At 50.7% G+C, this 25,554-nt stretch overlaps 1 protein-coding gene across 1 annotated transcript in view; it reads right to left on the bottom strand.

Moving 5' to 3' along the window:
- The window catches only part of LOC119956304 (sterol regulatory element-binding protein 2-like), an 88,307-nt gene that overhangs the window by 13,493 nt on the left and 49,260 nt on the right, over window positions 1-25,554 (bottom strand). The window contains exons 9-16 of the mRNA XM_038783391.1: window positions 24,977-25,161; window positions 21,518-21,779; window positions 19,373-19,539; window positions 15,777-15,945; window positions 11,460-11,553; window positions 8,515-8,624; window positions 6,656-6,788; window positions 4,783-4,951 (exon numbers count right to left, since the gene is read on the bottom strand). Coding sequence (XP_038639319.1) covers window positions 4,783-4,951; window positions 6,656-6,788; window positions 8,515-8,624; window positions 11,460-11,553; window positions 15,777-15,945; window positions 19,373-19,539; window positions 21,518-21,779; window positions 24,977-25,161 — 1,289 coding nt within the window. The remainder of the gene's footprint in view (window positions 1-4,782; window positions 4,952-6,655; window positions 6,789-8,514; window positions 8,625-11,459; window positions 11,554-15,776; window positions 15,946-19,372; window positions 19,540-21,517; window positions 21,780-24,976; window positions 25,162-25,554) is intronic.

Raw genomic sequence — 25,554 nt, 5'->3', positions numbered from 1 at the left:
TGCCGGAGAGTATTTCCAGCATTTTCGGTTTGTATTTTTGGACACAACCACCTGTCTTCAAGGTGAGAACTGATCACGCTGACGTTGTCTTGCAAAGTTGCTGAATTCTTGATAGTAAAAATCAGCATCGATTCAAAAGGCTAAATTATACTGGACGTGCAACTGTGAACAATGGGGAGTGACGACATACTTTACAGAGAGCCTGCTTAACTGCTTAGATTGATGCAGTTAATGAGGAACCATCAATTTCAATAAGTTTCACTTCAGTTACAATTGGGAAGGTGAGTAATGCAGTTTTGGACCATTAAGGTTTAGTGCCACACGGTCAGCATACAAGTTATCATTCATGCAAGAATCAGGCACAAAAGCATTGTGTCTCCTGCCAACGTAAGATAGCCACCAATAGCCAACTGTGCACACACACTGGTCCATGTAGAAATAGACCACAATCTGTAAGGATAAACAATACCTCCACCATGATAGTCCTCAATACTAGGGCCCCACAAGGCTGCGTACTTAACCCCCTACAACACTCCCTATGTACACACGCGATTGTGTGGCAATGGCTCCAACTCCATCTACGAGTTTGCTGATGACCTGACCCTAGTGGGTTGGATCTCGAATAACGATGTGTCAGAGTACAGGAGGGAGATAGGGAGTGGAGTGGTGTAACAACAACAATCTCTCTCTCAACGCCAGCAAAACTAAGGAGCTGGTCACTGACTTCAGGAAGCGAAGTTTCGTACATGCCCCTGTCTGCATCAATGGTGCATCAATGGTGCCGAGGTGGAGATGATTAACAGCTTCAACTCCCTAGGTGTTCATAGAACATTACAGCACAGTACAAGCCCTTCGGCCCTCGATGTTGCTCCGACCTGTGAAACCAATCTAAAGCCCATCTACACCATTCCATTATTATCCATATGTTTATCCAATGACCATTTAAATGCCCTTAATGTTGGCGAATCCACTACTGTTGCAGGCAGGGCATTCCTCACCTTTACTACTCTCTGAGTAAAGAACCTACCTCTGACACCAACAATCTGTCCTGGTCCACCCATGTCAATGCTACTACCAAGAAAGCACAACTGCGCCTATACTTCCTCAGGAAATTCGACATGCCCACATTAACCCTTACCAACTTTTACAGATGCACCATAGAAAGCATCCTATCGGGCTGCATCACAGCCTGGTATGGCAACTGCTCGGCACAAGACCGTAAGGAACGAGAGAGTCATGAACACAGCCCAGTCCATCAGGCGAACCTACCTCCCATCCATTGATTCTATCTACACCTCCCGCTGCCTGGGGAAAGCAGGCAACATAATGAAAGACCGGAGTTATTCTCTCTTCCAACCCCTTCCATCGGGCAGGAGATACAAAAGTCTGAGAACATGCACCAACAGGTTCAAAATGAGCTCCTAAACGACCCTCTATTGGACTGAACTGATCTCTCCAGACATCTTCTCTACTGAGTATATAAGATAAGAACTAGGAGCAGGAGTCGGCCATCTGGCCCCTCGAGCCTGCTCCGCCATTCAATGAGATCATGGCTGATCTTTTGTGGACTCAGCTCCACTTTCCGGCCCGAACACCATAACCCTTAATCCCTTTATTCTTCAAAAAAAACTATCTATCTTTACCTTAAAAACATGTAATGAAGGAGCCTCAACTGCTTCACTGGGCAAGGAATTCCATAGATTCATAACCCTTTGGGTGAAGAAGTTCATCCTAAACTCAGTCCTAAATCTACTTCCCCTTATTTTGAGGCTATGCCCCCTAGTTCTGCTGTCACCCGCCAGTGGAAACAACCTGCCCGCATCTATCTTATCTATTCCCTTCCTAATTTTAAATGTTTCTACAAGATCCCCCCGCATCCTTCTAAATTCCAATGAGTACAGTCCCAGTCTACTCAACCTCTCCTCGTAATCCAACCCCTTCAGATCTGGGATTAATCTAGTGAATCTCCTCTGCACACCCTCCAGCGCCAGTCCATCCTTTCTCAGGTAAGGAGACCAAAACTGAACACAATACTCCAGGTGTGGCCTCACTAACACCTTATACAATTACAGCATAACCTCCCTAGTCTTAAATTCCATCCCTCTAGCAATGAAGGACAAAACTCCATTTGCCTTCTTAATCGCCTGTTGCACCTGTAAACCAACTTTTTGCGACTCATGCACTAGCACACCCAGGTCTCTCTGCACAACAGCATGTTTAATATTTTATCATTTAAATAATAATCCCCATTGCTGTTATTCCTACTAAAATGGATAACCTCACATTTGTCAACATCATACTCCATCTGCCAGACCCTAGCCCATTCACTTCTCTACTGTTGTAGCACTACACTACGTATGCTCACCGATGTCTGTATTTACATTTGTGTATTTATCGAATGTCCAATGTTTTTCATGTATGGAACGATCTGCCTGCACTGTACGCAGGACAATGCTTCTCGCTGTACCTCGGTACACGTGACAATAAATCTAAATCAAATCTGCTACGGATCATTTCTGTGGCCTGTAGGCTGGCTTTCTATCTTCCATAAATCTCAGCTCATCCAGAACTCAGCTGCATGTGTCGCCCCAGCTGTTAACCCCTCGTTCCATGTGTCGCCCCAGCTGTTAACTCCTCATTCCGTGTGTCGCCCGAGCTGTTAACCCTTTATTCCATGCTCTCTGACCTACTGATTAGGCTTCAAGTCCATCAGCACTGTATTTTAATCCACCAAAGCCTTGCCTCTCCCCATCGCTGTAACCTCCTCCAGCCCGACAATTCTGATCTCTTGTTTTGTTGGCCATGCTTTTGGCTAAGTGGACCCTAGGCTTTTGTCATCCCACAGCTAAACCTCTCCACCTCTCCCTCCTTTAGCGTGGCCAAGTCACCTACCCTGCACATCTTTGTGTTGTGGAGGTGAGACCTGTGCAGACAAGGGGGAGAATGTGCAAACGCCACATGGACAGAGACCCAGGGCCGGGATTGAACCAGGACCTGGGCGCTGTGTGACGTTGATAGAGCGGTTTTATGGCATCCCTTGTAAATTACTGTGCTGCCATTCCATGGCAGGAACAGACTTTTCAATGCAGAACCACTAAAAATTGCAACGCAGGTTAATGACGGCATTAGAAATAAACAAACCAGGGTTCACTTCAAGAGGGATGGAATCGGAAAACCGAGAAATTAAACCTGTACCGGACCTTGAAGCAGTTTGCACAGCTCTGGTTTCTGCGTCATAAAAAGGAGAGAGGCACTGCGAGAACCATAGAATCCCTACAATGCAGAATGAGGCCATTCGGCCCATCGAGTCTGCACCGGGCAGCACAATAGCACAAGTGGATAGCACTGTGGCTTCACAACGCCAGGGTCACATGTTCGATTCCCGGCTGGGTCTCTGTCGGTGCGGAGTCTACACGTTCTCCCAGTGTCTGCGTGGGTTTCCTCCGGGTGCTCCGGTTTCATCCCACAGGCCAAAGACGTGCGGGTTAGGTGGATTGGCCATGACCAAAAATGTTAGGAGGGTTTATTAGGTTACGGGGATAGGGTAGAAGTGAGGGCTTAGTGAGTCGGTGCAGACACCATGGGCCGAATGGCCTCCTTCTGCACTGTACGTTCTATGAAAGAGCACCCCACTTAGGCCCATTCCCCTCTGGCCTATCCCCGTAACCTCACCTATGCGGCACATCTTTGGAAACTAAGATGCAATTTGAGCGTGGCCAATCCACCGAACCTGCACATATTTGGACTGTGCAAAAATGATTTCCGAAGATGGCACACAAACAGACGACAATCTCAGGAGAAGCTGAAAAGACTGTGGCTCAGACCGGTCTGAGCCGATTATGAAGGTGCCCCATTCCCAAGTGTAGAGAAGGTATTTCCACTTGTGAAGGAGCCTAAAAATATTGGTCATAAATGTAGGATAGTCAATTATAAATCTAATATCAAAGTCAGGAGAAACCTCATCACTCAGAACATAATTAGACTATGAAAAGGGTGACTGAAGAAAATAGCATAGATGCACGAGGGAGAGAGGAATAGAATAACATGCAGATAGGATTGGCAGCACGGTGGTTGGCGTTGCTGCCTCACAGCGCCAGGACCCGGGTTCAATTAGGGCCTCGAGTGACTGTCTGTGGGGAGTCTGCACGTTCTCCCCGTGTCTGCGTGGGTTTCCTCCGGATGCTCCGGTTTCCTCACACAGTACAAAGGTGTGCAGGTTAGGCGGATTGGCCCCTTGGTGTCCAAAAGGTTAGTTGTGGGTTACGGGGATAGGGTGGAGGCGTGGGCTTAAGCCGAGTGCTCTTTCAGAGGGACGGTACAGACTCGATGGGCTGAATGGCCTCCTTCTGCACTGTCGGGAAACTATGGTTCTATAATGTAAACACGGGCAGTTTGGCTAAATGGTTCTGTGCTGTAGTCTCAATATAATTTTCACAAACATGTTAGGGGTGTGGAGCTTGTCGAGAAATGCCCAGAAGCGCTGGGCTAAAAACCATGCATTTTGGGCCTTTTGTTGAAGGGACACCCCCGGCTACAAGTGGAAGACCTCAACGACTGTAAAACATGTTCACGTCTCGATGCGCAGGGTACACCTTTGCATTGCACTGCAGACACATTGCACAACATCGCTGGCACATGCAATGCAACTACAATGCACCACAGAGGCCACCATCTTTCGCCTTTCTGAAAGCCTCGAGCACGCTTCGTTCCCCCCCCCACCGACCTCCCAAACCTGCTGCTCCACAGCACACAAACCACCTCCCGAGCAAGGCTGGCCCGTACCTTATGCAGGTTGGTGTCCTGGTGCGGGCTGGAAACAGTCACGGTGTTCCACAGATGTCTACTGGCCCTTTCACAGTGCAGAAACGTTGCCTGATGAGCTTCCCGTTTCCCCAGCAGGCTGGCTTGCATGGCCTTGTAAAGGTGAAGAATTGCCTTTGGCAGCGGGCTTCTGGAAAGAGAGTTGTCGGGCGCACAATGAGGACGCGAGTTAGCTGACCGTGCACCCACCTTAAACAATTGCACAACTTTCGAGAGCGTTGGACCAGCTGGGATTTTAATGGATCTGAAGCAACGGGTACAAAGTGACACAGTCACGAACTAAAGTTCCCCATGGGTTTGACATGCTGGTTTCCTTCTCTGCCAAAATTCCAATGCTTTTGTCTTCAGAGCTATCGTTTTTAAAAAAAATTTAGAGTACCCCATTATTTCCCCCCCACCCCCCCAATTAAGGGGCAATTTAGCATGGCTAATCCACCTACCCTGCACATCTTTGGGTTGTGGGGGCGAAACCCACGCAAACACGGGGAGAATGTGCAAACTCCACACGGACAGTGACCTGGGACCGGGATCGAACCCAATCCTCGGCACCGTGAGGGAGCAGTGCTAACCACTGCGCCACCTTGACAACCCCCCCCCCCACCCCTTCAAGAACTGGCATTCAGGAAACAGATCATCCCTCGTCTGGCACGGGCAAGCTTGCAGCGCCAACATGCCCACCCATCTCCACAAACCTCTTAAACTGAGATTTACTTTAGATTTCTGGGCAGCGTTATAATAACAAAGGGTATAAAATGATGCCCTGATACCGTGCCTTAAAAGGGTTACATTATGCGCACAGGTTGCATAGGCTAGGCTTTTTATTCCCTTGAGAATTGAAAATTAAGGGGTAATCCAATCGGGTGTTGCAGATAACGAAATGAGTTGATAGGGATGACAGAAACTATTTCCTCTGGTGGCAGAGTCCCGAATAAGGGGCAAATCTTTAAAAATTAGAACTCGGCCTTCCGGAGGTGGTGTCAGTGGGCAATTCTTCACACAATGTGGTGGAAATCTAGAACTGCTCCCCCTCCCAGCCATCTGTTGGGGCTGGGAGCTAATTGGGAATTTTAAAACCGATATTGAGATATTTTTATTAGGCAAGGGCATTAATAGTTCTGGGCGGCACGGTGGTCAGCGCTGTTGCCTCACAGCTCCAGGGACTCGGGTTCAATTCCGGCCTCGGGTGACTGTGTGGAGTCTGCACGTTCTCCCCGTGTCTGCGTGGGTTTCCTCCGGGTGCTCCGGTTTCCTCCCACAGTCCAAAGATGTGCAGGTTAGGTGGATTGGCCATGATAAATTGCACATTAGTTTCAAATGTTTAAGCGGGGTTACGGGCATGGGAGTGGGAATGGATAGGATGCTCTTTTAGAGGGTCGGTGCAGGCCTGATGGGCTGAATGGCCTCCTTCAGCACTGTGAAAACCAAAGAGGGGCAATTGGTGTTCCGATTCAAATCAGCCTTCAGCTAAGTGAATGGTGGAACAGTCTTGCAAGGGCTGAATGGCCTCTTCCGTTCCCATGTTTAAGAAACTGGCAAAGGGTCTTGCTTTGAAGTGAAACATACTGATAGAATCACAGAATTTATAGTGCAGTGGGAGGCCATTCGGCCCATTGCGTTTGCACCAGCCCTTGGAAGGAGCACCCTACCCAAACCCACGCCGCCACCATATCCCCGTAACCCCACCTAAGCTTTCGGACACTATGGGGCAAATCAGTAGAGCGAAACTCTACAGCTGGAACAGAATTATTTCAGGTCTCCAAAACAGTTCACCGCTGCCTTAAAGCATCGTCATTCAGCCGGACGTGATTCGTGAAGACAGGAAGCAGCAACTTACTCAGACATCTGCAAGGACTTGGGGATTCGTTCCACCTTAGTAGACAATCCTTTAGCCTTCGAATCGTCACCCTGAAGCCAGTACACAGCAAAGGTAACAACCGATGTCCACCACTTACTGACAGGATCCGGACCTGACAATGTGACAGGGGAACAATTTACTGACACAAGCAAATACTTTATTCCAATTATCATAAACTGTTCGTATAAATAGAAAATATAGACATAGACATAGAACAGTACAGCACAGAACAGGCCCTTCGGCCCTCGATGTTGTGCCGAGCAATGATCACCCTACTCAAACCCACGTATCCACCCTATACCTGTAACCCAACAACCCCCCCCTTAACCTTACTTTTTAGGACACTACGGGCAATTTAGCATGGCCAATCCACCTGTTTTAGACTTTCATGCAAAGCATTCTTTCTCTCATGAGAGGTTGAAGAACATCTGCTAAATAGTTCAAGTGGCTCTGACCAGTGGTTGCAGACTTGGATCTTACTTCAGGAATTCTTTGAACATGTGGATGGGAGGGGGGGCGGATGAATGGAAATGGAAATGAACTGCTGCTGGAATGTAACTGCTTTGGGACTGGATGCTCCGATTTTCAGGCTATGTGCGGAGGAAGTGCCTAGTTCTACGCTGAGAAAGATTGGCGAGGCCCCAGCACCGATCCTCCGGCCGGAACGGGGCCTAGCAGCCGTGTCGCGTAAATCACACGGCCGTCACAATACAAACGGGTGGAGAATTGCCGGGTCCGTGGCCGGGCATGATGACAACCTGCAGCTGCTGCGCCGTACAATATGGCGCTGGTCGCACACGGAACCAACCTGCTAGATGGTGCCCCACTGGACACCCCCGGACCACCCCAAACTAATCCCCCCCAGCTCTCGCTGAAGCCCACCCCCCCCCCCCGCCACAACAGTTTCCCCCAGCTCTCGCCGAGACTCCGCCAGCCAGCCGACAGCCGCCCCCCCCCGGAAACAGAACTGCGCCATCGGGAACTCGGCCTATCGGGGCGGAGCATCGGGGGAGGGCCTTCTGGGGGAGGGCCTTCTAGGGGAGGGCCTTTGGGGGAGGGCCTTCGGGGGAGGGCCTTCGGGGGAGGGCCTTCGGGGGTGGGCCTTCGGGGGTGGGCCTTCTGGGGGAGGGCCTTCGGGGGAGGGCCTTCGGGGGTGGGCCTTCGGGGGAGGGCCTTCGGGGGAGGGCCTTCGGGGGAGGGCCTTCTGGGGGAGGGCCTTGGGGGAGGGCCTTCGGGGGAGGGCCTTCGGGGGAGGGCCTTCGGGGGAGGGCCTTCGGGGGAGGGCCTTCGAGGGAGGGCCTTCGGGGGAGGGCCTTCGGGGGAGGGCCTTCGGGGGAGGGCCTTCTGGGGAGGGCCTTCTGGGGAGGGCCTTCTGGGGAGGGCCTTCTGGGGAGGGCCTTCTGGGGAGGGCCTTCTGGGGAGGGCCTTCTGTGGTGGGCCTTCTGTGGTGGGCCTTCGGGGGTGGGCCTTCGGGGGTGGGCCTTCGGGGGTGGGCCTTCGGGGGTGGGCCTTCGGGGGAGGGCCTTCGGGGGAGGGCCTTCGGGGGAGGGCCTTCGGGGGAGGGCCTTCGGGGGAGGGCCTTCGGGGGAGGGCCTTCTGGTGACATCATGAGGCTGTCCCAACGGCGTACTTCCCGATGCCGCGTTTTGGAGGTGGCGGCACCGATTTGGCCATAAAAACAGATTCAAGCGGGGAAGCCCGGCCAAGGTATTAGTTCTTGAGAATTGCACACAGTGCGTGGAGAGAGTGAACTTGACAGCTACAAACATCAGTCATCTCTGATCATTCAAAATTACTGGGACCAAGATATTTCAATCATTCGCAGGCTATATTCTCACCCGTGGCTGTTCTCAGACAGGTATCAGTGGCAAATGCCTGCGGCAAACCCCTGGCTGTGTCCACGCAGGCGTTAAGTAACTGCAGGTACTCAAAGGCATTAGAGAACTCCCTGCAAGAGATGGCACACTTGGTTAATATTAATAATCTTTCGTTCAGGTTTTTAAACAAAACGTTTATCCAACAACAGCTTACAGACAAACAGCAACAAATGCAGCAAACACGTCCGGATCAAGCAGCATCGTTTCAGGGGTGCAGGCTTTTCCCAGAGGAACACAAGATTACAGCAGCAAGAGTAGACCATTCGGCCCATTGAATGCTGTGCCATTCAATATGATCACGGCCAGTTTGAGGCTTCAATTCCACTTTCCTGCCGGCTCTCTGTATTCCTCAATTCCCAGAAACATTACACATCTGTTATCCCAGACTATTTCAAATACAGCCACTAACGGAGCGCCCACAATTCTCTGGAATGGAGATTTCCAGAGAATCTCAACCCCCTTGAGTGAAGATATTTCGCCTCATCTCAGTCCTAAATGATCGATACCCTATTCTGAGACTCGGCTTCCCAGTGTTTTGGATTCCCCGACCAGCGAAAATAATTTCTCAGCGTCCACGATAGAATCCCTATCGAGCTCCTTCAGGGCACTGATGCTTCAATGAGATTGCCACTCGTTCTTTTAAACTCCAGAGAATATAGACCCAAGTCACTTAGCTTCTCACCATAGGACACCCCTTCTCACCCTGGGGCGGCACGGTGGCACAGTGGTTAGCACTGCTGCCTCACGGCGCCGAGGACCCGGCCCTGGGTCACTGTCCGTGTGCAGCTTGCACTTTCTCCCTGCCTCTGCGTGGGTTCATCCCCCACAACCCAAAGATGTGGAGGGTAGGCAAATTGCCCCTTCAATTTAAAAAAACCCCCTCTCATCCTGGGGAACAATCAACTGAACCTTTGCTGCAACGTCTCCAATGTAAGTAAAGCCTTCCTTATATATGGAGACTAAAACTGCACACAGTATTCCAGGTGTTATCTCAGGAAAGCCCTGTACAATTATGGTAAGATTTCCTTATTCCAGTAATCCAATCCCCTTTGCAATAAAGGCCAACAAACCATTTGCCTTCTTAATTGCTGCATTTACAGGTGAACTATCAGAGCTCCCTTTACAAGCACACCTAGGTCTCTCTGGACACCAACATTTACAAACTTCACGCCTTTTAAAAATAATCTTCTTGTCGTATTTTTTTACGATTAATAGAACATTACAGCGCAGTACAGGCCCTTCGGCCCTCGATGTTGCGCTGACCTGTGAAACCAATCTAACGCCCAGCTACACTATTCCATTATTATCCATGTTTATCCAAAGACCATTTAAATGCCCTTAGTGTTGGCGAGTCCACTACTGTTGCAGGCAGGGCATTCCACCCCCTTACTACTCTCTGAGTAAAGAACCTACCTCTGACATCTGTCCTATATCTATCTCCCCTCAATTTAAAGCGATGTCCCCTCGTGCTAGCCATCGCCATCTGAGGAAAAAGGCTCTCACTGTCCACCCTATCTAGTCCTCTGATCATCTTGTATGCCTCAATTAAGTCACCTCTTAACCGTCTTCTCTCTAACGAAAACAGCCTCAAGTCCCTCAGCCTTTCCTCATAAGATCTTCCCTCCATACCAGGCAACATCCAGTTAAAGTGAAAGAAACGCATACTTCCCCACATTATACTGTACTCAGTTTGTGCCAACTTAGCGTAGAAACCCAAAACTAAAAGTTCACATCAGGTCTAAATAGTGAATCCATACTTCAGCCATTATTATTACTATTATTATTATTATTATTTAAGAATGCTTTCAAAATAAAAGCAGGTCTGACTTTCAAGTATTTTACTTAGAAGTCAAAAAAGGCAGGCCATCTCTATAAACATTATAGTACAGTGCAGAAGGAGGCCATTCAGCCCATCGAGTCTGCACCGACCCACTTAAGCCCTCACTTCCACCCTATCCCCGTAACCCAATAACCCCTCCTAACCTTTTTGGTCACTAAGGGCAATTTATCACGGCCAATCCACCTAACCTGCACTTCTTTGGACTGTGGGAGGAAACCGGAGCACCCGGAGGAAACCCACGCAGACACGGAGAGAACGTGCAGACTCCGCACAGTGACCCAGCGGGGAATGGAACCTGGGACCCTGGAGCTGTGAAGCCACAGTGCTATCCATTGTGCTACTGTGCTGCCCTGTTTGTGAGACATCCCTTGGCTACCTGGACCCTGTTACAAAGCGCTTCTCCCTCCAGGAACACAACAGGTTTGAAGGGATTAGGGAACTGTCCGCCAAGCCAATCACCACAAAGAAAGTACCAAAAATGCATTGCTAAACTCATCGATACACGGAACTCACAATCACCAACCTCTTTGAACCTCACCCCACCCCAAACATGCACATCAAGACATAGGAGTCATTGCGTTTTACAGCACGGAAAGAGTCCCTTCGGCCCATTGTTTCCACGACAGCCTTCAAGCACCTATCTACTCTAATCCCATTTTCCATCGCTTGGCCTATAGCCTTGTGTCCTGTGGTGTTTCAAATGCTCATCTAAATGTTTCTTAAACGTTGTGAGGGTTCCCACCTCTCCCACCCTTTCAGGCAGCGAGTTCCAGATTCCCACCATCCTCTGGGTGGAAAAGCTTTTCCTCAAATCCCCTCTAAATCTCCTGCCCCTTACCGTAAAACTATGCTCCCTGGTTAATGACCCCTCTGCTAAGGGGAAAGGTTTATTTCCATCTATATCCCACACAACTTTGTACATCTCGATGAGGTCCCCACTCTGCCCGAAGGAAGACAACCCCAGTCTACCCAGCCTCTCTTCATAGCTGAAACACTCCAGTCCTGCGACACCCCGGTGAATCGTCTCTGTGCCTTTTCCAATGCAATGACAGCACGGTGAACATACCCAGATTCCTCGGTCTCTGGCTTTAGCAGCGAGTATACAGCTCTTTCAAGCAGGTTTTCACAAAATGCCTGGTTCACCTGTGTTACTGGATCGACTGCAAGATAAAAAGTAATAGCATATCACAGGAAGCCATTTCCAGTTGAAAATATACGGGATGGGACTCTTACGGCTGATACAGGTTTTAGGAGAGAGGGTGGTGTTGTAGTAATGTCATCAGACTAGTAATCCAGACGCCCAGGTTAATGCCCCAAAGGACATGGGTTCAAATCGCACTACCGCAGTTGGTGGAATTTAAATTCAATTAACTTAACCTGGAATTGAGGCTAATTTTGCTAACGGTGACCATGAAACTAGGCCGCTCTGCCCCTCGAACCTGTTCCACCGTTTATCGAGACTATGGGTGATCTTCCACCGTGGTGCCATCTTCCCTCGCTTCCCCCTGTATCCCTGAACGTCATTGCTCGCTAGAAATCTATTGAATTCGGCTTTGAAGGACCTTCCGGTGGCGGGCATGCGCGGGTAGTTTGCGTTTTCGGCAGCTCCCGCAGCTAACGGACTAACGGGCCCTTTCAAGGAGCTTTGACGGCCCCTCTTTGACGCAAACCAGCGGGCAAACGGCGCTAGAAGGCTCCCCACAGCAGTTTATGTAGGGGACTAGGAGCAGGACGACCAGCGAGAAGCGGCAGGAACGGGCGAGGGATCAGAAAATGGCAGCCGGCTTACATCAGGCAGCTTGGGCCCTGTGGTCGCGGGAACAGTAGGAGTTTCTCAGAAGCTGCTTTGCTGACCTGAAAACGGAGACGCTGGCCCCAATGAAGGCCTCTATGGAGAAAATGGTTGAGACCCAGAAAATGCAGGAGAAGGCGATCGAGAAAAAGGTCCTGGGTAACAAAGACGAGATACTGGGCCGGGCCGTCAGGGTGGAGGTGCACAACACCCTGTAAGAGGTGGCAGGAGAGGCTGGAAGACCATGAAAACAGGTCCAGGAGGCGGAACCTGTGCATTCTGGGCCTACCTGAGGGTGCGGAGGGGTCGGACGCGAGTGCATTTGTGACCACGTTATTGGGGTCCTTGATGGGGCCAGAAGCATTCCCTCGGCCTCTGGAACTGGGGATGGGGCGCACAGAGTCCTGGCAAGGAAGCCCAAAAAGAACGAACCGCCGAGGGCCCACGGTGATACGGTTCCACCGCTTCTCAGATAAGGAACGCGTCCTGCGATGGGCTAAAAAGGAGCGGAGCAGCAGGTAGGAGAACTGCGTAATCCGCATTTACCTGGGAGCAGAACTGGCCAAGAGGCACGCTGGATTCAACCGGGCTAAGGCGGCCCTCCACAGCGAAGGGACGAAGTTCGGGCTGCTGCATCCGGCGAGGCTGTGGGTCACGTATCCAGATCGTCACCGTTACTTTGATACACCGGATGAGGCGTGGAATTTCATCAAGCAAGAAAAGTTAAACTCGAACTAAAGGACAATGGCACTGGGACGTTGCTCTGGTGGGGATGGTAATTGCCGAGTAGCCGGAGGCAGCGACATTATGTTGTTTCCTTTTATTTTTGTTTGTTGCCTGTTTCTTCGGCCACGTTTTCGGCTTTGGTAGAACTCGGCCGCAGTGGGATGCCCCTACACGTGGGGCTGCTCGCCTGGCAGCTGGGGCCGTGTCTTGGATGGGGCCGGGTTTTCGCCCAGGGTTTGCTGTTTGTTTAGCTGGGGGTAGGGGGCGTAAAACGTTCTTGGGGGCCGTTGAAGCAGGTAAGTTGGGCTTTCCATTGGGGGGGGTGGGGGGGGCAAAATGAGGCACCTGAGTAATCGGAGAAAGAGGCGGGAGCGGTTGGGGTCAGCTGACTCACGGAAGCGTAATGGGGGGAGAGCCAGTGTCAAGCGGGCGCTTGACTTGCGGGTTTGGGGGTCACAGGGTTGCTGGGGGGGGGGGGGGGGGGGGGATGGGATGCTGCCTGGCTGACAGAAAAGGTGCCAAGTTGGGGGAACAGAGGGAGAGTCGGGGGTGTCAGCCCCCCATCCAGGCTGATCATGTGGAATATGCAGGGCCTGAATGGGCCGGTCAAGAGATCTCGTGTGTTTTCGCACTTAAAGGGGCTAAAGGCAGACGTAGCCATGCTACAGGAGCGGCACCTAAAACCTGCGGACTGGATTCAAAGACCAGAAGAGTAGCAATCCTGGTCAGCAAATGGGTGGCTTTTGAGGCACGGAATATTGTAGCTGACAAGGTGGGGGTGGGGGGGCAGATCCATAACGGTCAGTGGGAAACTGCAGGGGGCCCGGGTGGTGTTTTGAACGTTTCTGCCCCGAACTGGGATGACGTGGAATTTATGAGACGAATGCTGGGTAAAATTCCAGACTTAGACTCACATAATCTGATTATGTGGGGTGACTTCAACACAGTTATAGACCCTGTATTGGACAGGTGGGGGGCGTAGACCCGTGGAGATTTGCCCGACTGAGGGCGAAGGAGTTCTCTTTCTTTTCCCATGTCCACAAAGTCTACTCCCACATAGATTTGTTTGTGATGAGCAGGGCGTTGATCCCTAGGGTGGAGGGGACAGAATACTCGGCCATCGCAGTCTCCGATCATGCTCCATACTGGGTGGATTTGCGTCTTTTTTGGGGGGGGGGGGGAATAGAGAGAAAGAGAGAGAGAGAGAGAGAGAGAGAGAGAGAGAGAGAGAGAGGTCAGCCCCCACTATGGTGGCTCGATGTGGGGTTGCTAGCAGACGACGAGGTTTGTGGGCGGATAAGGAGGAACATCAAGAATTACCTGGAAGCTAACGATACAGGGGAGGTAACGGCATCCAGGGTGTGGGAGGCCCTGAAGGCAGTTATCAGAGGCGAGTTGATCTCTATCAGGTCCCATAGAGAAAAGAAAGAAAGAGCGGAGGGAGAAAGGTTAGTCGGGGAGATACTCAGAGTAGACAGGAGCTACGCGGAGACCCCCCCCCCCCCCCCCCCCCCCCGAGACGGGGCTGCTGAAAGAGCGCCGGAGGCTGCAGGCGGAATTCGACCTGCTGACCACTGGGAAGGCGGCAGCACAGCTAAGGAAGGTCAAAAGGGGCTGTCTATGAATGCGGGGAGAAAGCGAGTAGAATGCTGGCGCACCAACTTCGCAAGAGGGAGGCGGCCAGGGAAATTGGGGAAGTAGGGGATAAGGAGGGCAACACGGTCATAGACCCAGAGGGGGTGAACAATTTCTTTAGGGCGTTTTACGGTAAATGTGGAGGGACTGGGGGCCCCCGATAGAGCTTGAAGAGATGGTAAAGAGTTTAGGGGGCATGCAGTCGGGCAAAGCCCCGGGGGCCGGACAGCTACCCTGTAGAATTCGGCTTTGAACATACCAACTGTGGTAAATTGTCAACTGTCTGGTGCGCTAACTTGCTTTGGAGAAGGAAACTTTGGAGAAAGTACCTGGGTCTGGCACCAGACACCAGACCAGGATGACTAAACTTCCCTTACTGTACGGGATCATTCCGTCTTGGAATCCACTGTCCCGGGCACTGCTTATCCCTGGAACTCCACGTCAGTATCTGCTTTCCTTTCCGCTGTAACAGCTCTTGCAACATCCACCCCGCCCCACCCCCTTACCGGCGTGGATTCCCATGGCAGGCTATCCCTTAATGTTCTCTCTCAGAGTCGGTCACCGTGCTCCAGACTCACAGCGATGTGGTTGACTCTTAACTACCCTTTGAAATGGCCGAGCAAGCTACTCATTCAAGGGTAATTAGGGCAGGACAACCAACGTTGACCCAGACATCTGGCATGGCTGTTTGTGCCGCCCACCTACCCATCCTCCTGACGGGCATGAGAATTCTGACAGCCATTTCCTTCCTTCTACACATCTAGTACCTTTAAACTAAGCACGGCTTCACATAGTTGCCACGGCCTGAACCGGGGTGCTGTTTTAGCTCAGTTGGCTGGACAGCTGGGTCGTGACGCGGGGGCGAGTCCTACAGGCTGAGGTTATCCATGAGCCTTCTCAACCATCGCCTGAGGTGTGGTGACCCTCAGGTTAAATCACCGCCAGTCAGCTCTCCCCCTTCAAAGGGGAAAGTAGCCTACGCTCATCTGGGACTGTGGCGACTTTACCTTTACTTACACCTCCTGATTTATTTTGTTTTTTTCCCCCTTAAATCTCAAAAAAACAAATCTCCTGCCTGGACTACGGGCTTTGGCCTGTCATCTCAGCTGAATAACGGTGAGCCGTTCCAAACATCCGCGGACTGCTTCTTTAGTTCTTTAGTTTTACTGAGAGGTAGACAGTTTGCCGAGGGCTGGCAGTGGAGTGGGATCCTGCTCGTCATCCCCTTACCTGGACTCCTGAGGGAGCTGAAGAAACTTTCTCTTGGAGCAGGTTTAAGAGACCAATCACATTCCACAAAGAACTGGTATCCCAGGGGATGGAAAAGCCAGTGCTTGGTGCCTGGCTCTGAGCCACCGGGGGACTGGCAAAGCCGCTGAGCCCGACGTAGGAAATAGCGCTGGAAGTGGGGAGAAAATAAACAGGTTACAATCTGAGGAACAACGTCTGGTGAAATAATGTTCTGTTTAGCCCCAGTTTTAAAAAAAAACAATTAACCAAATATCTCAGGTTGCAAAATGTTGGACTTTGCCGAAGTACTTACAGAGTTGGTAAAGGGATAATTACACGATTCTCCTTTGTTGGCAGTCCCATCAGCAATGGGTGCGAGTCGGAAATCAGGGGTGGGATTCTCCAATTCCAGACGCCGATTTCGTATTCGCCGATCGGGCGCAGAGTCCCTTTTGACGCCGAAATCGGGGCGGCGCCTGTTTGACGCAGGTTTTATATGCTCCGCCCTCTCCCAAATGGCATCATCGCGTCGCATGCCGTTGGGACGGTCTTAGCCCCGTCCCTGAAGGCCCTCCCACGGTGGGCCGAGTTCCTGACCGTGCGGGAGACATGTGATCTCAGAGGTGGGGAACGCGGCGTGGCGGCTGCTGACTGTGCCCAGCGCCGTCACAGTCGGGCAGGAGCTGTGCTGCTCGGGGGGGTGGGGGGGGGGCCTGGAAGGTCGGTCCGCGCGGCCAGCGGCATGTTTTATGGCGCGGCCGCTGCAAGTCGTCACCGGTGCATTCGCGGACGGGAACCTGCCCATTCTCCGGCCGTTTATATCGTGGGAGATGGGTGTTTTACGCGCCGCGGTTGCTAGCCCCTCACTGGTTGCAGGATTGATGAGGGGGTGCCGCCGATTTTTTTGTTTTTGAAGTAAAAGCCACAGATCCTCCACTTAGTCTCAGAAACAGAGTCCAGGGCTTTAGCGTTACCGCCATTAACTTTGTCATTCCAGGTTCCGCACAGGCAGTGGAGCCTGCAGTTTACCTCTCACCAGTCAACCTCGGCAGCCCCTACATGTTATTGGAAAAGATTGGGGGGGGGGGGGGAGTTCTCCGGTCCACCAGCCGCGTTTTTCCGGCCCGGCATGCCCTTGCTGGCAGCAGGTTCCTCCGTTCCCACAGCCAGCCAAAGGGGTTTCCCATTGGGGCCTCCCCCCACACCGTCGGTGTGGGTGGGCTGCCGGTTTACTGGAGGATCTCGCCGACGGAGATTGCCGCTTTTGGAGTGAGTTACTGTTACACACGGGTGCCAGTGTCCACCCAATGCAGCTCAGCCCAAGTCACATTAAAAAGCAGCTGAATGTACGAGACATGTGAAGGTCAAGGACCCCGACGACAGGGTAACCAACTCTGTGGGGGCCTATGTGACACTTTGCCATGGGGGCACTGTAGACAGAAGTTGGCGGGGGAGGGGGGGGACACGACGACGACGAGCTCTCTCGCGGTTCCAAGACAGCCTCTTTCCCCCTCGCTGCCCCGGATCGAGGGTGAGGCTGCTGCTGTGGGGCCCCATAACGCTGACATCTGCTGGATGTCAAGCCCCCAAGTAAAACCCACTCACCTAGCCGAGGCTGAGCAACTCTAAGAGGAGAGTGCCAGTCAGTCATACCTCTGCTCTTTCGTGGCTGTACGGGCTCCCCTTTGCACAAGTGGAGGAGCGAGGTGCCCAGGAAGGGGGACACACTGCCCAAGTACAAACCCACACTGCCTGCGCAGAGACACAAAGGATTCAGACACAAGACAAATCCGGGACAAATGGTGTCCCAGGAAGCTCAGACCTGCACTGTGGGACCGATACAGGTATTATGTAATGAGATGGGGCTAATTAATATTTTAAATCTTATTTTAAAAGAACCTTTTGGGATGCATGATCATATAACAGCATTTTACATTCTGTTTGAAAGTGAGGTAGTTCAATCAGAAGCCAAGGTGTTATAAATTTGGACAAAGCAGATTATCCGCGCATTATGCATCAATGATTGGGTTGTGGGGACCAAATGTAAGTTTGCAGGCGACACAAAGCTCGGTGGGAATGTGTGTTGTGTGGAAGACACAAAAGTGGCTTCAAGGGGATTGGGGACAGACTCAGTGAGTGGGAAAGAACACGGCAGATGGAATACAATGTGGAAAAATGTCAGGTGATCCACTTTGGTAGAAGGAACAGACGCAGAGTGTTTCTCAAATGGGAAGAGATTAGAAAGTGCAGATGTACATAGGGACCTGGCTGTGCTCATCAATCAGTCACTGAAAGTTAACACACAGGTTCAGCAAGCAATTAGGTCGGTTAATGGTGTGTTGGCCTTTATTGGAAGCGGATTTGAGTACAGGAGTAGTGGGGTCTTAGTTTGAACTAAATAGAACCTTGGCTGGACTACACCTGGAGTACTGTCTGCAGTTTTGGTCCCGTTCCCTGAGGAAGGATATTATTCCCACAGAGGGAATGCAACGAAGCTTGACCAGTCTTGCTCCGAGGATGGTGGGGCCATCCTTTGGAGAGTGGGGAAACTGGACCTGTAACCTCTAGCGAATGATGCAAGCCCATTGAAACCTACAAAATACTTAAAGGAATAGACAGAGTGGATTGCTGGTAAGATGCTTCCCCTGGTTGAGGAGTCTAGAACCACTTAGGACCGAGATGAGGAGAAATGTTTGTACTCAGGAGGTTGTGAACTGTTGAAATTCTCTATCCTGGAGGGCTGTGCAAGCTCAGGGATCCAGTATGTTTAAAGTATAGATTGATAGATTACTTTTTTTTTTAAATTTAGAGTATCATAGAACATAGAACATAGAACAGTACAGCACAGAACAGGCCCTTCGGCTCTCGATGTTGTGCCGAGCAATGATCACCCCACTCAAACCCACGTATCCACCCTATACCCGTAACCCAACAATCCCCCCTTAACCTTACTTTTTAGGACACTACGGGCAATTTAGCATGGACAATCCACCTAACCCGCACATCTTTGGACTGTGGGAGGAAACCGGAGCACCCGGAGGAAACCCACGCACACACGGGGAGGACGTGCAGACTCCACACAGACAGTGACCCAGCCGGGAATCGAACCTGGGACCCTGGAGCTGTGAAGCATTTATGCTAACCACCATGCTACCGTGCTGCCCTTAATCCAATTCTTTTTTTCTAATTAAGGGGCAATTTAGCGTGGCCAATTCCATCTACCCTGCACATCTTTTGAGCCCGGCAATGAATATGCAACTTTTTGGTTTAGTACCAACACCACAAGGTGCATGAGCCACCATAAGAGAGGTGATGTCTTATGGTCGCACAGAATAAGGTTCAGCTTCTGGTTGGTCTATAATTACCTAACCGTACATCTCAGGATACATTTTATACAATAAGACAATCTTGAAAAGGCAACTAAAACGTTGCTGGACCACTGTACCCAGGCGCCAATTAATCATTACGGCCCGGAAGGCCGTTCGGCCCATCGACGGCCTGAAACGAAAGATTCGAACCGTGTGAACAGTGCTAGATACTGATAAATATTTACATCTAATGGCCAACCTGCGATAATGACCCGAGTTATTACTCACTGCTAAGAAGGCCAGTCTGCCACCAAAGTTGGTTTTAAGGCAGATAGCAGCTGTAACATAGATTTCTGCCATGAGGCTTTGGGGTATTTTGTCCTCAGCACATTCCGCCAGGTTAACTGCAGACAAAGCCAGGTTTACGGCACGCACCGGACTCTGCACCAGTTTATCTACATTAAAAGGGAGAAAAGAGACATCAGTTACATCCACTTCACGACGTATGCTTAGGGCTTTTGTCAAGGGAAAAACAACTTCATCTGCAAATGTATTAAGCAATCTGGTGACCTCCAGGCAAAAGAACAAACATATTGGGCCGGATTTTCATGGCATGGGAATGTCTGTGATGCCATTTAAAAATGATGGGGTTTGGGGGGGTTAGGGTTTTTACAGCAATGGGAAGAGGCCCTTCAGCTCACTGTGTCTACACCAGACATCAAGCACCTATTCACTCTAATCCCATTCTGGATTCCAGGATTCATGCTCTCATTCCCGGAACCCCCAATTTTCCCGGGTGTGGGATAAGAGTGTGGGTAGGGAGACCACAACCTGCACTCTTGACCTGGCCAGCTCCATTTGCAAGAGAACCCCCACACCCCACCATGTACGTGAAGGGTCGTAGATCATAGAATTACAGTACAGAAGGAGGCCATCCGGCCCATCGAGTCTGCACCGGCTCTTGGAAAGAGCACCCTACCCAAGCCCACACCTCCACCGTATCCCCATAACCCAGTAACCCCACCCAACACTAAGGGCAATTTTGGACTCTAAGGGCGATTTAGCATGGCCAATCCACCTAACCCGCACATCTTTGGACTGTGGGAGGAAACCGGAGCACCTGGAGGAAACCCACGCACAGACGGGGAGGATGTGCAGACTCCGCACAGACAGTGACCCAAGCCGGGAATCGAACCTGGGACCCTGGAGCTGTGAAGCAATTGTGCTAACCACTGTGCTACCGTGCTGCCCACATAGTTTGGATTCAGGAAGCTTTTGAACGGTATGATAACAATGTCTTACGCATGGCCACCCTGCCCCTTACATTCCAACTCAGTGCTGCCATGCCCAGTACCAGCCTTCATGGCCTGTTATAGCCCCATGTGAACTCATGCCACTTACCCAACCTATTGCCCCTTTCACGCCCGCCACGTCAATTCACGCCAACAGGGGCTGGTTTAGCTCACAAGGCTAAATCGCTGGCTTTTAAAGCAGACCAAGCAGGCCAGCAGCACGGTTCGATTCCCGTACCAGCCTCCCCGGACTGGCGCCGGAATGTGGCGACTAGGGGCTTTTCACAGTAACTTCATTGAAGCCTACTCATGACAATAAGCGATTTTCATTTTTCATTTTATTCAAGCTCCCCTACCCACCCCAATGGATCCTCGTACCCTCTATGCCAACTCATGGCCCTTGCCCATTCGCCCAGAATACACTCTGCAGTCCTGTAGTAATGATGGCATGTGTGAAACTGCTTAAGTCACAATCTTTTTGGAAAAAAAGTGTGATCTGACAAACCAATAAAACTATCAACCAGACCACTGAAATGTCAATAAGACATTTTAAGCACCTGACACCTCTTAATCTCCAGAAAATAAACATTGAGCTATTGGCAACAGTGATCAGAGAAACAAATAGTTTATTGTGACCTCGGGGTAGTCAATCAAGCAATGGCGACACTTCTCTCTCCAGTTGTGTCAACAAGAGTTAATCCTGTTCGGAGAGCCTGGATCTCAGCCAAGCATTCTAAACGAGGCTTGTAAAGGTAAAGTCCTGGTGACTATAGGCCATTTTTTTTGGGGGGGGGGGGGGGGGGGGGGGGGGGGGGGCCTTCATGAATAACCTCTGCATCACGAACCAGCTGTCTGGCCAAGAGGAGCTAAACCGGACCCCAAATGAAGCTTGTAAGATGCAAAGTCATTGCCAAAAAGTCACAGGTCAGATGAAGAGATTTTTTTTTTTTTTAAATGCGTAAACGGTTGTGATGATGTGGAATGCATGGCCTTTCAAAAAGGAAATTAGATTAACACTGGAGTGGGAAAACATTTATGAGGACGGGTAAAGGGCATGGGAACTGCACTAATTCAGTAGCTCCTTCAAGAGCAATGGGCCAAATGGCCTCTTTCTGTGCTGCAATGAAATATATTCCAGTACCTGTCAGCTGCAGCTGATGCAGTTTGTGATAAACTAGCGCAGCATCACGGGCACTCAATTTGGCTTCTTCCTGAAGCTGCGCCTCCTGCCGAAACCCCCTCATCCTCTTCACCAGCCAGCGGGTAAAGACGAGCTTCTGAACGCTGTGCCGAATGACGTTCCAGCAGAGGCTACAGGACAGGTCTAACCGAGAGGCGGGTACCACCCGTCCCAGTGCCAACAAGCTGGTCTGCAAGTTTCCTGCTGCGGCAGTGAAGGAGCCCTAGAACGGTGAACAAATTCTGGACTTAGTTACGAACTCTCGGTCATGTCACGTGATGCCATCATTCCTGGTGTCTTTTATCAAAGAAGAAGCCTTACAGTAACAAATACATTCTAACAAATGGAGACACCATGAAAAGTTCATTTGCCCCACGTTAACAATCTGAGCAGCCGATTGTTCTGGTTGAAATTGGGACGACACAACGAGAGGCAATCACATTGGGCAGGATTTTCCTGTCTCTCCTGCCAGCAGGGTTTGCTTTTATTTTCCGGTTCCGGTTCTGCCACGATCGTACTGAATGGTGGAGCAAGCCCGACGTGCCACGCGGTCTATTCCTGCTCCTGTTTTTTATGTACTTATGTATGGGCGGGCACTCTTTCCCAGGGTGGAGGGGTCAGTCACCAGGGGGCATAGGTTTAAGGTCCGTGGGGCAAAGTTTAGAGGAGATGTGCGAGGCAGGTTTTTTACACAGAGGGTGGCGAGTGCCTGGAGCGCGTCGCCAGGGGAGGTTGTGGAAGCAGGTACATTAATGATGTTCAAAAGGCATCTTGACAAACACATGGATAGGATGGGTTTAGAGGGATACGGCACAAGGAAGTGCTGAGGGCTTTGGCCAAGATTGGTATCATGACCGGTACAGGTTTGGAGGGCCGAAGGGCCTGTTCCTGGGCTGTATTGTGTTTTGTTCTTTGTACATGTGTGAGTTACAGAGTCTGGTGTTGGGATCCCATTATCAAGGTTCCATTTTGGCTAATTATGGTCCACAGCAACATAACAACTCTGTTTAACCATGTGCCCTGGACTCTGGAGTGTATCTTTTCTACAGGAATGATGCTTTCCATTTCCAGTGGCACAGAGTGGGATTGCCAACTTAGGGGCAGCTTTATGCTGAGAGCGGATGCCAACTAGGCATTGATTTGAGACTCCACACACACACACACACCAATTTCACATAGGGCTCAGAACCGGTACAGTCGTCATTTATCCCAATTGGTTCAGGCTAGATTTGAAGCTCAGATTGCAGAACTGAAAGACCAGTCCCGAACTCACTGGGTGGAATTTTTCTCTTTTGTTTTCAGAGTGTCAAGTTCTGACTGAAACCCAGTGTGTAGCGCTCCAGCTGCACAGCCAAACATTTAGTCCAGATGTCGAACCACTTCAGCATCAGGGCTCCCCTTCCCCAATATGTAACGCAAACCCCACCCCCAATGGGGCTCACCAGGCGGCCCTCCCGACACAGATTGGGGGGCGGGGATCCCCTCGACTGATTTGCGGTTTTAAATGGCTGCTTTAAACCTCACCGACATGATGTCATGTGGGCGAGGTTAGAATATTCAGTGAGGTGGGTGGGGGAAGTCATGAGGCAGGAGGTTGGTTAATATTAAAATGTAAGCAAAATCATTGACAATAATAACTGTTTATTAGCCACATTCCGGCGTCTGTTTGGGTAAACTGGTGCGGGAATTGAACCCGCGCTGCTGGCCTTGTTCTGCATCACTAACCAGCTGTCTAGCCCACGGAGCTAAACCAGTCTATGGGGAAATGAGGTTCTTGCGCTTCATGGGTGTGATCTTCGTCACGTCACCGCTGAGGAAAATCGGGAAAGGAGGTCCCGCCGGCGAGAATTTCATTTCCCGATTCTCGTGGGATTTTCTAGTCCGTGTTGCCATTCTTGCTGATGACGCTCCCGAATTCACCCTCGCAGCCAGTCTCCTGCACATCTACTTTCTCAAAAGCGTGGAGGGCAGAGCATTTGAAGCCTCTGAATGCTGCATCACCAAGTCACACTGACATATACTCTCCACCATACAGGAACAACCTGGCTTTTAGCAGCCTTGGCAAAACTCACGAAGCCTGCAAGCCAGGCCGCTCGCTCCAAGCAATGGGTCACCTGTCAAAGCAGCGCCTGCTATTCTGTCCCACTGCAGTTAGTGGGGTTGAATATCAGGGGATGTGTATAACTGGCATCTGATCCAGCTTTGCGCTACTGCCCAAGATGAGTTTCGACCTCAGTCTTGGTTTGTGGATGAGGGGAGTCAAACAGCCTCAAGTCTTAGCTAATCGGAAATGATAGATTCACTATTTCTGGGCCGAATTGCAGAAAGTGGTTAAGTGGAGGAAGAATGTAAAATTGGGCGCCACCCCAGTTAGAATGTATTTGTTGTTCCAAGACTTGTTCTTGGTGATATTCCCAGTGCCTACCCAGCAGCCCAGTCGCTGCAGGTTTAACAGCAATTGGGGGTGGCATTAAAATGCCTGTTTGCCCGTGGGCCCAACTGAGGTCCTTAAGTGGCCAATTCATGGTCCCCTCCCACTGCCGCTGGGATTGTACCCTGTGGTGATGGAAGGCTGGGACTAGGAGTCCAGCTTTCCCAGTTAAACATTCTACCTGGAAGTCCAGCTTCATGGCAGCACACCTGCCTTCTGGGACTCGCTGCCGGTGACACCATTGGGACCAGAGTGCTGCCGGCCATTTGAGTGGCAGAGCGAGCTCTCGTCAGGGGAATGTAGACATCTCGCCTCAAACCCATTAAAGGCCCAACGCCCATTAAATGGCAGGGGGCCGAGCTGACCAAGCACGCAATCCCAGAACCAAGTGTGGCTCACTCTTAGCGAGGGGGGCGGTGATCTCGAGACAAATAAGAAGAATTCCGGCTCCTAGTTCGGAGGCTGCTCCACAGTCCAGGTTCCGATAACCTTGATTAACCATCCGCTTTTATGTTCATTTCTTAACAACTAATCTAAATGTATTAGGGCTAGAACATCTTACTGAGATATGCCCAACTTTCAGCAGCCTTCTCTTTAAATGTGGGACCTGTGACGCAAAACATTTCATTGCTGACCAACCACCACGTACTGCCTCATACTAATGGCTACGAGGACAGAAATCAAATCATTGACCTGCGCTCATTCTATCTGGTTCCTTAGGGTACGATTTGAGAACGCAAAGCTTCCCCAACTATCTAAATGGAACAAATAAACACATGCACGCACAGGCACCTCTACAGCGTTTAGTGGTTTCAGTATGATTTTCCCAAAAGCTCTGGTCAATTATTCGTGAATATAAAAATATGCCGTCCGTTTCACTAACTTGAATTACCCTCGGATCTCGAGGGTGCCCAATATCACTGCATGGAACGACACGGGTTATCATTACACACTCTCCCGCCCCAGTTCCAAACAAATGAAACTCGTACCCTGGACAGATCCAGGTCTGCTTGCTTGCGATGTCTCCAGAACGTAACAGAGGACTGAGAGTGCAGGCGTGTGACGGGCTCGCCATAAATGAAGAGCTTGACAAATACACTCAGCACAATGACCCCATTCACCAGCCAGAGGATTAAGGTGGGCAGCATCCACTCAAACCAGCCTTTCGAATCTCCTGAAACAGAAGGAAGAGCGGACATTACAAAACCCCCAAGGGGTGGCCACACCAAACGGTTTCAGGGCATTGATCCGATATATAATCAGAGAACTCTCTTGCGTCAGGTTAATTCTAATGCGTGTTTCTATGTATCAATGACCAATTAGGATAATGTTATTATTCATTTATCTACGATTGGATCTCTCACGGTGTTGCTCGATGAGTCAAAGAGAATAATAATAATCTTTATTGTCACAAGTAGGCTTACATTAACACTGCAATGAAGTTACTGAGAAAAGCCCCTGGTCGCCACACTCCGGCGCCTGTTCGGGTACACAGAGGGAGAATTCAGAATGTCCAATTCACCCAACAGCACGTCTTTCGGGACTTGTGGGAGGAAACCGGAGCACC

This window comes from Scyliorhinus canicula, chromosome 23 (genome assembly GCF_902713615.1).
Source record: "Scyliorhinus canicula chromosome 23, sScyCan1.1, whole genome shotgun sequence".
NCBI classification, from domain to species: domain Eukaryota; kingdom Metazoa; phylum Chordata; class Chondrichthyes; order Carcharhiniformes; family Scyliorhinidae; genus Scyliorhinus; species Scyliorhinus canicula.
Note: the sequence above shows the minus strand (reverse complement) of the source record. Positions and strands in the feature narration are given on the sequence as shown.